General features: G+C 49.9%; 1 protein-coding gene across 4 annotated transcripts in view; it reads left to right on the plus strand.

Annotated features, from left to right (window-relative positions):
• The first annotated feature begins 2,860 nt into the window (after positions 1 to 2,860).
• PTGDR (prostaglandin D2 receptor) overlaps positions 2,861 to 13,887 on the plus strand; it is a 50,504-nt gene continuing 39,477 nt past the window's right edge. The window contains exons 1-3 of one of the 4 annotated variants that reach the window (XR_011501609.1): positions 2,861 to 4,337; positions 9,579 to 10,638; positions 10,722 to 10,857. Coding sequence is in view for 2 of the 4 variants with exons in the window: in XM_014854232.3 (XP_014709718.2) it covers positions 3,501 to 4,337; positions 10,722 to 10,961 (1,077 nt within the window). In the remaining 2 variants the exon portion in view is untranslated. Of the gene's footprint in view, positions 4,338 to 9,578; positions 10,639 to 10,721; positions 13,628 to 13,887 lie in introns of those variants that run through there. The other 3 variants (XM_044765642.2, XR_011501608.1, XM_014854232.3) reach the window with 3 other exon arrangements.

Raw genomic sequence — 13,887 nt, forward strand, 5'->3', positions numbered from 1 at the left:
ACATTCTAGGCCAGTGGCTCTCATCTTAGCCGCACAGTGGAGTTAACCGGGGGGAGCTTCAAAAATGCTGATGCCTGGAGGGCACCCCCAGAGAGTCTGACATGACTGGTTTGAGGTGCTGAAGCACCAGAATCATTTAAAGCTGTCTAGATGATTCTGAAGTGCAGCCAAGGGTGAGAACTATTGCCCTCTGCAGATAATTGTATTTAAGCTACATAACCACCCTGTGAGTTCCGTACAATTATCTGTCCTCCCCTCATTTTTACAGACAAGGAAACCAAGGTTTAGAAAGGTTACAAGATTGCTCGAGGTTATAGAGCTGGCAAGGGGCAAAGCTGAGATGTGAATTCACACAGCATGAGGCCAAGGCCTCACTCATCACCGCCATGCTGCTGTGCTGCCGCCCGGCCCACGGAACGTGAAGAAGCACCTAGCATGGCCTTCAGTCCACAGAAGGGGCTCCAAAATGTAGCCATTTTGTTCTTCCCGTTGTGGCTTTCCTCCTCTCTATTCTCTGCTCTTCACAATCCCCAGCCCAAAATATTGCTTGGAGTTCAGTAGGAGTGAGGGATGGGTAAGATTTAGAAGCACAGTTAGGATGGGTCCAGGACAAACTATTGTTTTTCCTGCACTCCCTTTCCTAAAATCTGGCCATGAGCATACACATGCGTTCTGTTTAAAATCTTTTAGATAATTATTACAGATACCATACTGAAAATGTCAGGAATCCAAGGAGGAATTCTTCTACCACCTTCTCAAGTTTAAGTGAACGTTTCATCAGCTCCTGTCAACTTCTATGTTTTGTCCACGAGCAGGTATGGTTTTATGTTTGCAAACTCATAATGTAATTACATAGTCAAATCTGTCTGTTCACATTATGCCTACTTATTTTTCCAGATGATTTGTCTTATAACTCGATTACGCAGCCCAGTTCAGCTCTGAAGATAACGGTATCTGCAGATATATCATCCGATATCTGCAGATGATGATAATTCACCATGTAACTGGGCCCAAGATATTTTCATTAAAAGTTTCCTTCTTAGGCAATCAAAAAAAAGCTCAGCCTTGTTTCTCTGAGAGCTGATGGGAAACGTCTAACCACGTAAAAGTCACATGACATGTCCTCTCCCTCCCCTTACGCGCTGGATACTCCTCAGCACCCACACACTCACCCCCATGCCTGGCACGAAGGAAGAGCTCAAAAAATACTTGTTGCATGAAAAAATGATACTTTTCTCAACTGAACAGTGAGGCTGTAAAGTGAGATTTCTTAGGAGGAGGAAGAGGCAGCTCCACAGTTCAGCCCGGGAACAGGGCAGGGTGCACAGAGCAAAGCAGGCAGGAAGCAGCCGGCAACCCCATGCAAAGGCCAGCTGCATTGGCCACCAGGAAGCACGTGGCTTCCTGAGTGGCACCCGTTTGAGGCTGTCAACCTTGGAAGCATGACATATACCAACCACATCAGGGATCCACCGTCGTCCTTCCTCACACTTGGGAGCAGCTCTTGTAGTCATTCCATTCCTAGGCTGTCCCCCTGCACTGCGCTGGGAAGGGGCACGGGGTTGAGGCAGCAGTAGGGAGTAGGCACACCTCAGAGAACGCCCCATACGCACCCCTAGAGGAGGATGCTTAAGCCAGAGTCCACTGTGCCTTCTCCGGGCACCACAGGGGGACTTCAGGAGACTGTGAACACCCTGTACTCGGCGTCTGTCTGTCTGGAGAGGAGACCTCGGATTTCATCAGATTCTTGTGTCTGTTGGCTAGAGGCCTGCTCCTTCCTCCACTTCATCAGCTCAAGCGGGGCTCCTCTAAACCCACCACTATGCGTTAGGGGCTGGAGGTGGGGATGGAGGGGGGCGAGAGCAGAAGGTGGGCAAGGGAACTAACCCTGAGGGAGGCCTTCTATTAATCCAGTCAACAGATGGGGAAGGACTGGAGAGGGCCCAGCAGACAGAAGGGCCTATAAATGTGAGCTCTCATTATTATTGTTACTCCATGCCAAACGCTGCATGCTTTCTCAACTTCACAACAACCTGATGAGGTCAGCACAAGCCCCATATCCTAGTTATGAGGAAATGAACTCAGAGAGATTGAGTAAACTACCCAGGGACACACAGCCAGTGGTGGACTCAGAACTATTATTCCAAGGCTTGACCCTCCGTCTCCTCCCCACAGCCTGAGTCACCAGCCAGGCTTTCAGTCCGGAGCCACCCTCTCGGGCCACCCTTAATGCTTTCACATCTGAAGCTGAAGGGTCTTTCTCTCGCCCTGAGTCTGCCCATCAGAAGAGGCACCAAGCCTGAAAAGGAGCTTCTTCAAGCCAAGGCGTAATCCACTCACTCATATAGTGCTCCTAGTCAGTTATCCTACTCAAATTCCACACTCAAGCCAGTTTCTCTCCCAGGGTATCAAGTGCTAATTAAAGAAGTAAATCACACTTAGGGCAATTCACTCCTGTGCCTCTGTGATGCAGCCGAGCCAAAAGCCAGAAGGAAAGAAAAGTTTCCTAGTAGTCACAAACCGGAGCTAGAAAGCTCTGAAACAAATCTACTATTTCCTGGTTTCAAAATCCATGCTAAAAACTGTCGTGAAACATCAGCTCCTAAAACAGCCTTCCCACACAGGTGGGAATCCTGAGAGCTGCAGCTACAGAGCCCTAACTGCACCTGCACTTTGCACTTAGCCCTACGCTGGAAAGAGCCACCGGGCTGGCTGGATGCTCCTGCTTGAGAGGTTCAGCAAGTCCCGCAGGGTGACAGGCAGTGAGGAGCAGAGCCCAGGTGTGACTGAGGACAGCATCCGTCTCAACCATCACCCTTCCCCCGCGTCTACACAACCGCTGAGATTCAGGGACGGGCCCACATCTCCTCTTGGTTTGCCCTGGAGCCACTTCCCTGAAATCTGGCCAACCACGTGGGAGGACAAGCCGCGAAAGCAAGACAGACGGACTCTCTAAACAGAAGACCCGGTTCCAGGTCCAGCGCCGCCCCTTACCGGCTCTGCCACCTTGGGCAGATCTCAGAGGATTCCAGCTAAGGCTTAAGCGTCGGGCACATGTTCTTTACCTGTACTCTCCGTAACCCACTAATTCAAACGCTAGTGTAGCCCTTTCTCAGCCTCCCCTCTGCGCTGCGCTCTGCCATCTTCAGAGCTCTCCTTGGCCACCACCAGCGTTCTACCACCTCCTCCCCCTCGCCCTCCCCATCCTCCCTGGCGGCTGCGGCTTAATTTCCCTCAGTTTCAGTAGCCTCTTGCCTCGCGGGAAGGACTGGCCCTGTGCACTCGGACCCCGACCACTTCCCTTCCTTCCTCCCCGCTTGGCAGCGGGCTCTGCCTCGCGCTCCGCTCGCGCACCGGGGCGGCGCGTCCCGCCCTCGGGGCGGGGTGTGACCGAGAGTAGAGAAAGGAGGCGCTGCTTCCCCGCGGAGCGGCCGGGGCTCCCGCGCACCCGACGCCGGCCGGTCCTGGCAGCCTCCGCTCGGCCTGCCGCGCCGCCCGCCATGAGGCCGTTGTTGTACCGCTGCCACAACACCACCGCGGTGGAGAAGGGCAACTCGGCGACGATGAGCGGGGTGCTCTTCAGCGCAGGCCTCCTGGGCAACCTCCTGGCCCTCGGGCTGCTGGCGCGCTCGGGGCTGGGGTCGTGCCCGCCGCGCCCGCCGCCCTCCGTCTTCTACGTGCTGGTGAGCGGCCTGACGGTCACCGACTTGCTGGGCAAGTCCCTCGTGAGCCCCTTCGTGCTGGCCGCCTACGCGCAGAACCGGAGCCTGTGGGGGCTGGCGCCCGCGTCGGGCAGCTCGCTGTGCCAAGCCTTCGCTTTCTTCATGTCCTTCTTCGGGCTGGCCTCGACCTTGCAGCTCCTGGCCATGGCCCTGGAGTGCTGGCTCTCCCTGGGGCACCCTTTCTTCTACCGACGGCACATCACCCTGCGCCGGGGTGCGCTGGTGGCGCCGGCCGTGGGCGCTTTCTGCCTGGCCTTCTGCGCGCTGCCCTTTGCGGGCTTCGGGAGCTTCGTGCAGTACTGCCCCGGCACCTGGTGCTTCATCCAGATGGCCCACGAGGAGCGGTCGCTGTCGGTGCTGGGCTACTCAGCTCTCTACGCCGGCCTCATGGCTCTGCTTGTCCTCGCCATTGTGCTGTGCAACCTGAGCGCCATGCGCAACCTCTACACGATGCACCGGCGGCTGCAGCAGCGCCCGCGCCCCTGCGCCCGGGACCGCACGGAGCCCGGCGCCGGCGCGCGAGAGGCGGCCCCGCAGCCCTTGGAGGAGCTGGACCACCTCCTGCTGCTGGCCCTCATGACCGCGCTCTTCACCGTGTGCTCCCTGCCTTTAATCGTGAGTCGCTCCGCGCCCAGGGTGCGGGCCCGGAGTGCGTCGGGCCGCGGGTGCCGGGAGGGAACGCGGGAGCGCGTTGGACGCCTCGGGAGAGGAGCTGCGCCCTGGGCCAGGAGGGTTCTTTTCAGCCCTCCCCGGACCGAGTTCCCTCCACTTCCCGGGTTTGTTGAGCGAGAAGAGGGAAAGTCAGAGAAAGGCAGGGGAAGACCCGGCCCCATAGTGTCCCCTTAGCCCCGCAAGACCTCTCCAGCTGGCAGAACTCCTGCTCTCTGCTTCCCTCTGGGAAGGCCTCAGGGTTATTTTTGCGCCTCAGAACTTTGGGGAGCAGAACGTGGTTCCTCCGTGGCAATACAGTCCTCTCCTCCTTCCAGAGGGCTGGGGAACGTTTTAATTCGTTAGACCTGCCCGTGATTTTAGAGGCATCAGAAATGGGAGAATGGCAACTGGGAGTTCTCCGGGGTGTTGGCGTGGAAAGGGAACAAGGGCAAGTGTAATCCTCTAGAGTGATTTGCAGAAGTGAGTGACTAAAAGCAGAGGTTTAGGTTTTAAAAACTCGTGCGTGAACTTCGATGAGCGGCGATGTTGTTTCTGGAGCCGCCGCCGCGCGGGTGGTGGCGGGCAGGCGAGGCTGTTTGTACAGACTATGGCTGAGGACGTTCCAGCGTGGTGTCGTTTGATAACTTGTCTTGACAAGTCCTGTTTCTATCTCGGCAGGCGAGGCGACGGGAAAGCCATTGTCTCGGGTTTCAATTTGCTAATGAAGGTGGTAGAGATTGAATTACCTCGTTGTTTTGAAGGTATTTCCTCCTGGGGTCCCTGCCAAGACACCCAGGAGTGGCACGGCTTGAGAAAACCTTCTCAGTATTGCTGCCCTCACCGCCCCTGAGCTTGTCCACCAGGAGCGTTGAAATAAACGCACTGCCAATTCACTGTCTTTGGAGCCCCGAGTCTTCGGTGAATAGGGACGTTGTTGAAAGTTTCTTACTGGCAGTGTAGCAGTTTCGGATGTTACTTTCCAAGGCGGATGAACGTGAAATGTAATGCGATTTTTCCCTTAAATGAAGGCCCTAATGTGGAGGAAGAGTTGTCTGTAGCATCGTGATGCAGGGTTAGGATCAGAACCCTTGCCCCAAAGTAAATAAATCCGTGTCTATAGAGATACACATAGAAACAGGCGTAGATGTTTAGCAGTGCTCTCACACCAGCAGGCTCAGAGCCATCAGGGGGCTTCTAAAAACCTAGGCGACTGGGCCCCATCCCCCCTGAGTTTCTGCGTCAGGTGTTTTTGAAGAATTCTCATGTTAGCAAGTTCACAGGTGCCGTGGAAGCTGCTGACTGGGGACCACATTTGGAGAACCACACTGTAAGCAGGCCACAGCCCCAGGCCCAAGCTGCGGGGCCCGCTGTCTTTGCACAGCCCTGGAGTTGAGAATAGCTTTTACAAATGAACATTTATGATCAGTTTGATGCCAGGGCACAGGAACTCTGAACAATTAAATCAAATACTATTCCAAGAAAAAAAAAAGACTGTCATTCTTCTTAGTAGACATGTATTACAAAAATTTACTTAATTTTTATTACACTTTGAATTTCATCAAAAAAATTGTGGAAATCTGTTTCTCTCTTGTTATATAAATACCAGATATTCGCCTCTTAGCCATGAAACCTGAAATGTTTACTGTCCAGCTCTTCACAGAAAGTGTCTGCAGACCCTGCTCTGCAGTAGGGGCCTCACGTCCCTGTCGTGATGCAAGAGGACAGGAGCTGAGTGCCTGGAGCGTGTCCTGAGTCTGAATGCGGTAGTAGGAATAATGCAGAAAGCAGCCTAGCACAGGTGGAAGAACACTGCACTTCGGCTCCTCTCTCAGGGATCTGAATAACTCGTGGGGCATTGTGAGGATTGAAGGAGATGATGGATTTGAAAATGGTTTTCTAAAAAACGTGTGAAGTTCCAAAGGTGTGCAGTGCAGACAGCTCTCCTCACAGTCACTGTCACTTTCTGAGGAAGATGGGGCTTTAGCAGCAGACGGGGCTGCAGCAGGCTTCCTCCCTGAGTGCCCTCCATAGCGGTGTATTCACCTCTCTAGCCTCACATCCTCATCTGTGAAAGGGGAGTAACCGCACTTACCCTGTAAGATAGTTATGAGATTTGAGTAATGTATATAAACCACCCAACCAAGTGCCTGGCCTCGAAAATTAGTATCACTATTATTACAAATTGTAACTTCCATTCTTGTCCACTGAACATGACGATTATTAAGAAATAGGACCTCAGCAGATAATGTTGTTTTAAGGCCGTGGTTTTCTAACTTGTTTTAATCTTAGGATCCCTTTTTACTCTTAAAAATTATTAAGGACCCAAAGAGCTTTTTTAATGTGGATTATGTCTATCACAATTTATTGTTTTAGAAAATAAAAATAAGACAAATTTAAAATGTTATGCAAAGCAAGTTAAAATGTTACTTCTAGTGTTTTTGTTTTCTGTTTGTTTGTTTGTTTTGAGGAAGATGAGCCCTGAGCTAACATCCACAGCCAATCCCCCTCTTTTTGCTGAGGAAGACTGGCACTGAGCTAACATCCGTGCCCATCTTCCTCTACTTTATATGTGGGACGCTTGCCACAGCATGGCTTGATGAGTACTGCCATGTCCTCACCTGGGATCCAAACTGGTGAACTCCAGACCGCCGAAGCGGACTGTGTGCACTTAACTGCTGTGCCACCAGGCAGGCCCCTTCTAGTGTTTTTAAATAGGTGAAGGAAAACTTTGGGATTTCAAAATGATTTAATGAATGACAATAAAGTCACAGAGATTACAACAGATAAAATGGGGAAAAAAAGCAGATTGAGAGCACAGGGTACGGAGGACGGTCTCTGAAAATGTGAATATGGATAGGCTGTGACCCTAAGAAGGTCTGGATGCCCTGTTACCCTAGGAGGGTCTGGTTGCCCTGTTACCCTAAGGTCTGGACGCCCTGTTACCCTAAGGAGGTCTGGATGCCCTGTGACCCTAAGGAGGTCTGGATGCCCTGTTACCCTAAGGAGGTCTGGATGCCCTGTGACCCTAAGGTCTGGACGCCCTGTTACCCTAGGGAGGTTTGGATGCCCTGTTACCGTAGGAAGGTCTAGACGCCCTATTACCCTAGGGAGGTCTGGATGTGTGGAGACAACCTCCTTCTCATAGCATAAATATTGTGTTTCGTTAAGCTGGTGGAAGTATGTTGGAGTATGATTTTTAAAATTAACTTTGCTATAAACTTGATTAGAGCAAGATACTTAGCTGGATTGAATTTCAACTTTCCAGTTTGATGCAGGAGGAGGAAAGTATAGAGAATCTGGGCAGAGCTTTAGAGGCAGTTTGCAGCACATTCTTTACTGCATATAACAAATTCTCACCAAAATTATTGTTTCTTTAGAAAACCACGATATATTGGAGGTTAGTAGGGGAGCAGTGATGCATGAGAGCGGACGTTTGTGTGTTGATTGCCATAACGGTTGACAGGGTACAAGCCAGGCCAAGATGAGCAAGAGCTTGGTAACCGCATCCTTTAGTCCTGGGAGCCAGAGAAGAGGCGGACAGCCTGCGCGTGCGCAGACAGCTCCAGCGCGCCTGTCCTTTGGGGGGCGGTGCGGGTGGGACGCTCCCTACGGAAGAGGCTGTTGGAGGGACGTCCGCGTTGGTGGGCGGGAGAGGGGGCCCAGCGAAAAGGGAGGAAGCGGATTTCAAGGGCTGGAGCAGAGGGCGCGGTCTAGGGAGGAGGGCGTAGAGGCGAGGCCGCTTAGATCTCGCCCCGCGGGGTGTCCGAGGCCCCGCGTCCCGCAGAGGGCGCGCCTCCCACACGGAGGCTCCGGAGATGCACCTGCTTCAGACGCGCGGCGTCCGCCTCCTGGGTTGTGGGTTATTCCGGCCCTGCTGCACGGCAGCAGTTTAGGAAGTATGTTCTGGAGAATGCTAATGATCGACAGAGGTCTTTCCAAAGTCTAAATTGATATCAAAGTCGAAGTTGATATCTTTTGAAAATTAATAGAATACGTACTTTGATCACTTGTCAGGAGTGAATAAATTTGTCATTTTTTCTTAAATAAGACAAACCTCTTTTCTTTTTTTAAAGATTGGCACCTGAGCTAACATCTGTTGCCAATCTTTTTTTTCCTTCTCTCCGAAGCCGCCTGATCGATAGTTGTATATTCTAGTTGTGAGTGCCTCTGGTTGTGCTGTGTGGGACACCGCCTCAGCATGGCCTGATGAGCAGTGCCATGTCCGCGCCCGGGATCCCAGCCTGGGAAACCCTGAGCCACAGAAGCGCAAACTTAACCACTTGGCCTCAGGCCACCCCCAAATTTGTCATATTTTTAGTAAACTCAAAAAATAAAAATAAATAAGTTAAATTAAAAGGCCAAGTGTAGAACAATACAATTCTAATACAAATCAAGTAACTTGAAAATACAGATAACCTAATAATATGTAATAGAGTTGGCATAGATAAATGCTGTATGGAAATAAATGATTTGTTTTAATTATATGTGTCGTTTGGTTACCCAGATCCCAACCAGTCAAGCATTCTCAAATAGTTGGAGTTATGTTTTGCTGCCTCCACTTTGAGAAGAAAGAGCAAATGCAAAGACAAGCTCATACGAAGTGTTTGCTTTTTAATCAACTTAAGGGCGGAGCCCATCATCGTCCATTTATGGCTTCAGCCTCCAACATTTGAGACACTGTGACTCACTGAGAGGGATGTAAAATGAGAGAAACGTTGCACCTGCCCACATAAGCTCTAACAGCAGGGGTGGGAACGAGACACTAGGGCCATAGGGGAGTGTGGAGGAGGAAAGGAGTCACTCCTAATGGATAAAGTAGTGATGCTGGCTACTTGCTGAGTTATCATTGTGTGCTGAGACCTGTGGCCAGGTTTGTGCTCTGACCATCGCATTCAAACTTCCCTTCACTGGAAGGTGGTGTAATTATCCCTGTGGTAGAGACGAGGGAGCAGGAGCACTCGCCTGAAGTCACACAGCCACGAGGGGACTTCCTAATGCAGACGGTAGGACTCTGAGGCTGATGTGCTTAGCCATCCCCCCAAGAGGCTTCCCAAAGGGGTCATGTTTGAGGGAGACCTCAGAAGGAGGTAGGATTTGAGCCTGTCATTGGTTTCCACGTCTGTAAAATGGAGATAATGATGGTACTTACTTCATAGGATTTTTGTGAGGATGAAATGAGGTTTTAAAGTAAAGTGCTTCCAACAGTGCCTGGCAGCAGTCAGCTCTCTGTGGCATCAGCCGTTACTCTTCGCGTTACTGAGCAGTGGTGATGGGAGAGGGCCTCCAGGGGTCAAGTATCTTCCTAAGTGCACCAGCTGGAGTATCGGATTCCACTGAAATACTCTTTGGAGAAGAGAGAAAAAGGTGAGCTGGAGTTGTGGGCAGACCCGTCTTCCTGTGTTGCTTGATTGCCCCGAATGGGGCCCCCTGTGCACTGACTCACGCCCTCCCTCTAATGCTGAGTTTGCACATGTTCTGCCCCCCGATCCATTATTGTCGCAGTGGGGATTTAGAATCCCAGCTGGCACCGAGAGAGTGGCTGGTCCCCAGTGGGGTTGACGGCAGCGCAGTGCTGGGGCGGACAGCAGTGTGGGCTGTGGGGCGAGGTGGTGTGCGGGCTCCACGGAGGCCCCAGAGACTCAGGGGAGATCAAGACGGTGGGAGCAGCTGGGCAGCAGAAAGTGGGCTTATATTCTGAGCTCGTTTTTTTCCTGGTCTGGAAAGACGTTGTCACCCGTTGAAAGATGGCCATCTATTCTGAGAAGGAGGAGAGTGTTTATGTGAGTTGAACAGGCCCCTTTGCAAGTCTCCTCCGGCATTTTCCTCGGCGTGTGTTCTGTCTCTTCACTTGGATTAAAGCCTTCTGTGTGCTTGGTGTCTCCGTACATGTGACATTGCATGAGTGTGACTTATTTCTGGGCTAAGTGACAAGAGGATAGGCAGCAGGCAGAAGAGAGAACTGAGGGAAACATGGAGAGAGAAGGTCCGTGTGTGTGGAACTGTGGTGACCCTGTGGACTGGATTTGTCCCACTTTGGCTCCTCCTCTGCTTGGCCTGGCAGGGCCCTGGGAACTCCAGCCTGCAGCCGCACGGCAGGTGGGACAGCCACCAGGACCGAGATGGGCTCCTGGGAGTGCCCCATCCCACGGGATACCCCTGCCCCTTCCAGGCTCCTCGCCTGCATCCTCAGCTGCAGTGGCCTCAGCTGCTTATAAATTACGAGAAATGGTTATTCCAAGCCAAGCCACCATGTTCTTACAGAAAAGTAAGGTATCCTATGTGAAATAAGTGAACTTACCGTTGCCATCAACCTTTCAATATCATAGCGGGATGTTTTCTTTCCAACAGTATCGTGCTTACCGTGGAGCGTTTAAACCTGTCCTGGAGGAGAACGGGACCACAGGAGAAGCCGAAGACCTCCGAGCTCTGCGCTTTCTGTCTGTCATCTCAATCGTGGACCCTTGGATTTTCATCATTTTCAGAACAGCGGTATTTCGGATGTTTTTTCACAAGATTTTCATTAGGCCTCTTATGTATAGAAATTGGCACAGCAATTCCTGCCGAACTAACACGGAATCCAGTCTGTGACAGGTTTTATCCTTTCTGGTAAGATGTGGAATATATCACATTTCGTGTCAAAGAACTATGACAAAAAAATCCTACAATTTAAATCCTTAAAAGTTATTTCCCACAGCAAAACCTCTAAATGTGTTTTCAAAAGTGTTTGATGTAACAACTTGTTGTCACTCTATGTTCATGATCCCATTCAATGGATTTTTTTCATTTTGAGTTATTAACAGCAACTACAATTTCATGTATTATAAATAATGTTACAAGTCTTAAAGTGATAATGTTAATTGTTCCAGTGTTTGTATTTGGTGCCCCTAATTTTGTAGAGGGGTCTTTATTCAAATCCAGTGGAAATAGCACTGTTTACAGTTATGTGATAGGTGTTAAAATTTCTTACCCTATTCATTTCTAGAGAAACCTGATTTGTTTACTTTGTATCCTAATTACCCCTATTTAATTCTCTTCTTTGCCACCTGCTCCAAGTATAGCGCAAATTATAGATGCTGCTCAGAGGAGTGAGGTGGGAAGTATAACCGGGGGGCGTGTGGAGGGCAAAGGCATAAGGAAGCAGACACAGGTGAGATGGGACTGTGCGTGGAGGCAGAGATGTCAGTCGAAATCAAAATTCGGGAGCGAGTTACTAGGTATTGGCTCAGTTTGTGGAGCCCCATTCGATAGGTTTATCGTATTGATTGATGGATGCTTCGGGGACGGATTATGCTTCTTTGAAGAAAGTGATGCCTGACTTGCCAGAGAGCCGTGTTTGTGCGTTTGTCTGTGTGAAGCAGCGGGCGTTCCACATGGTGAGGAACCCACCCAGGACTTGCTCACCTCCGCTGAGACTGGTGGCAATGACTCCACCTGTTAACAGCCGCAGTAGGCTCCTCGGCTCCTCGTGGAGCCAGTAAGATCTTACTGCGGTTCCTGAGAGCTGCGCCTTCAAAAGTGGAGCAGGATGTGGCTCAGATGGAGCACAACCGATCACTTTATTGTACCTTTAAATGTTTACAAAGGTGAGCAACACTATGACCAGAGGGGAAGAGTGTGGCAAATGCGCCTGCAGCTAATGAACCAGCCCAGAGACTGAACTCAGCTGCAGGTGAGATCTTTCCCCTGAGGCAGAAGCACAGGTGGGGGGTGAGCGTGCATCTCGGCACCTCTGGAGCCCCTTCGTACCGGACACACCAGACTCTCTGCTGGAGAGTATCTGCACCGAATAGTCCCGGGCCCCCGGCTCAGCTGTGCCTCCCAAAGGCGAGCGTGGCTGCCTTACTTCCAGCTTGGCAGAAACCCTGCTTTTCACCTCTGGTTTGTCTCAGAGATGGTATTAACCTGGATATATGTGTATTTTTTTAGAGCAAAACTGTGAAGTGGCTGAATTAGGAATTCACGAATTATAATTGAGAGTATGACGTGATGGAAAACGCAATTATTTTCAAGGTTTACCTTGGTTTGTGTTTTCTGTGTGAGTGCATCTGTGTTTACTGTCAGAGGACGTGCAGCTTTGTGTTCTCCTTTGGGAACATGTGTTACAGTAACTACAGGTATTTTGAAAAGTTCCAGATGATTCAATAAACATAATTTTATAATATTTTGCAGAGAAAATTACTTTTCCACAAATGAAACCAAAGGGTTTAGTTTTCTCTTTTGAGTAAACAGTTGCCAGGAGTCTTTCATCCTCTAGCAGTGTAACTGTGTGGATTTTTACATGCTGCTCTGTTAGCAATCACATTAAACAAGTTTGCAGGATTAATCCACGAACTTAGTTATCCTTTCTGCTTTATACAAAATGTAGACAGACCATCCTGATGAAATCCATGTCAAGTTAGAAGTCAGCTCTTCAGTGATCTTCTTGATTTCCTCATTAGTTCATTAAATGAGTCGCTTGACACAGACTTTGTGCCAGGCAGCTGGCTAGGTGCCGAGGAGGAGAACTTAGGACTCGGTCCTGGCCTGGGAGCTGCTGCTCGTCCAGTGGGGGCTATGGGCATGTCGAGTTACAGGCAAGCGCACAGTATCAGGACTAAACGTGCACACAGTCTGATTCGAGGAGGAGGCCTGACCAGGGTGATGTGCAGGGCTGTCAGAACTTCACAGTGACCAGGTGTTGGGAATGACTCCAGTTGAAAACTGGACCAAGGACACAAAGGGATGCCTGACACAAGAGGAAATCCGTATGGTTAATAATGTAGAAAAATGTCCAGTGTAATCAAAGAAATGCAAATTAAAATCAAATTATCGAGGGCCACATGCAAAAAATCATGACTTTCAATAGCAGAGCAACTGTTATTACATAAGAGGAACGTTCATGCTCCCCTGGCGAGTTCGTAAATTTGTTCACCTTTTCTCGAGAGCAACCTCACAGTGTGTATCAAGAACCTAAAAGTGTTCCTTTCTACTGGTCCAGTAATTCCATCTAGAATCCTCTCCTAGAAAATAGTCAGAGGGGGGCTGGCCCCGTGGCCGAGCGGTTAAGTTCGCGCGCTCCGCTGCAGGCGGCCCAGTGTTTCGTTGGTTCGAATCCTGGGCGCGGACATGACACTGCTCATCAAACCACGCTGAGGCAGCGTCCCACATGCCACAACTAGAAGGACCCACAACAAAGAATATACAACTATGTACCGGGGGGCTTTGGGGAGAAAAAGGAAAAAATAAAATCTTTAAAAAAAAAAAAAAAAAGAAAATAGTCAGAGGGCTGTCATAGTTGTGTGCAAAACTCTTCTTTGTAGCATTATTTGTAATAGAAAAAAATAGAAAATAGAAAAATGAAAAAAATGATCATCTAAATGATCAAAACAAGGGTTAAACAAACTCTTCAGATATAATATACACACGTGCACAAACTTGTACAAAAATTATGCAGCCTTTATATAAAGATGTTTTCAAATAATTTATAACAGTTGAGAAGAAAGCTTACAATGTAAGACTAAGTGAAAAAAGGAGG

This window comes from Equus asinus, chromosome 2, assembly GCF_041296235.1.
Source record: "Equus asinus isolate D_3611 breed Donkey chromosome 2, EquAss-T2T_v2, whole genome shotgun sequence".
In the NCBI taxonomy this organism is placed as follows: Eukaryota; Metazoa; Chordata; class Mammalia; order Perissodactyla; family Equidae; genus Equus; species Equus asinus.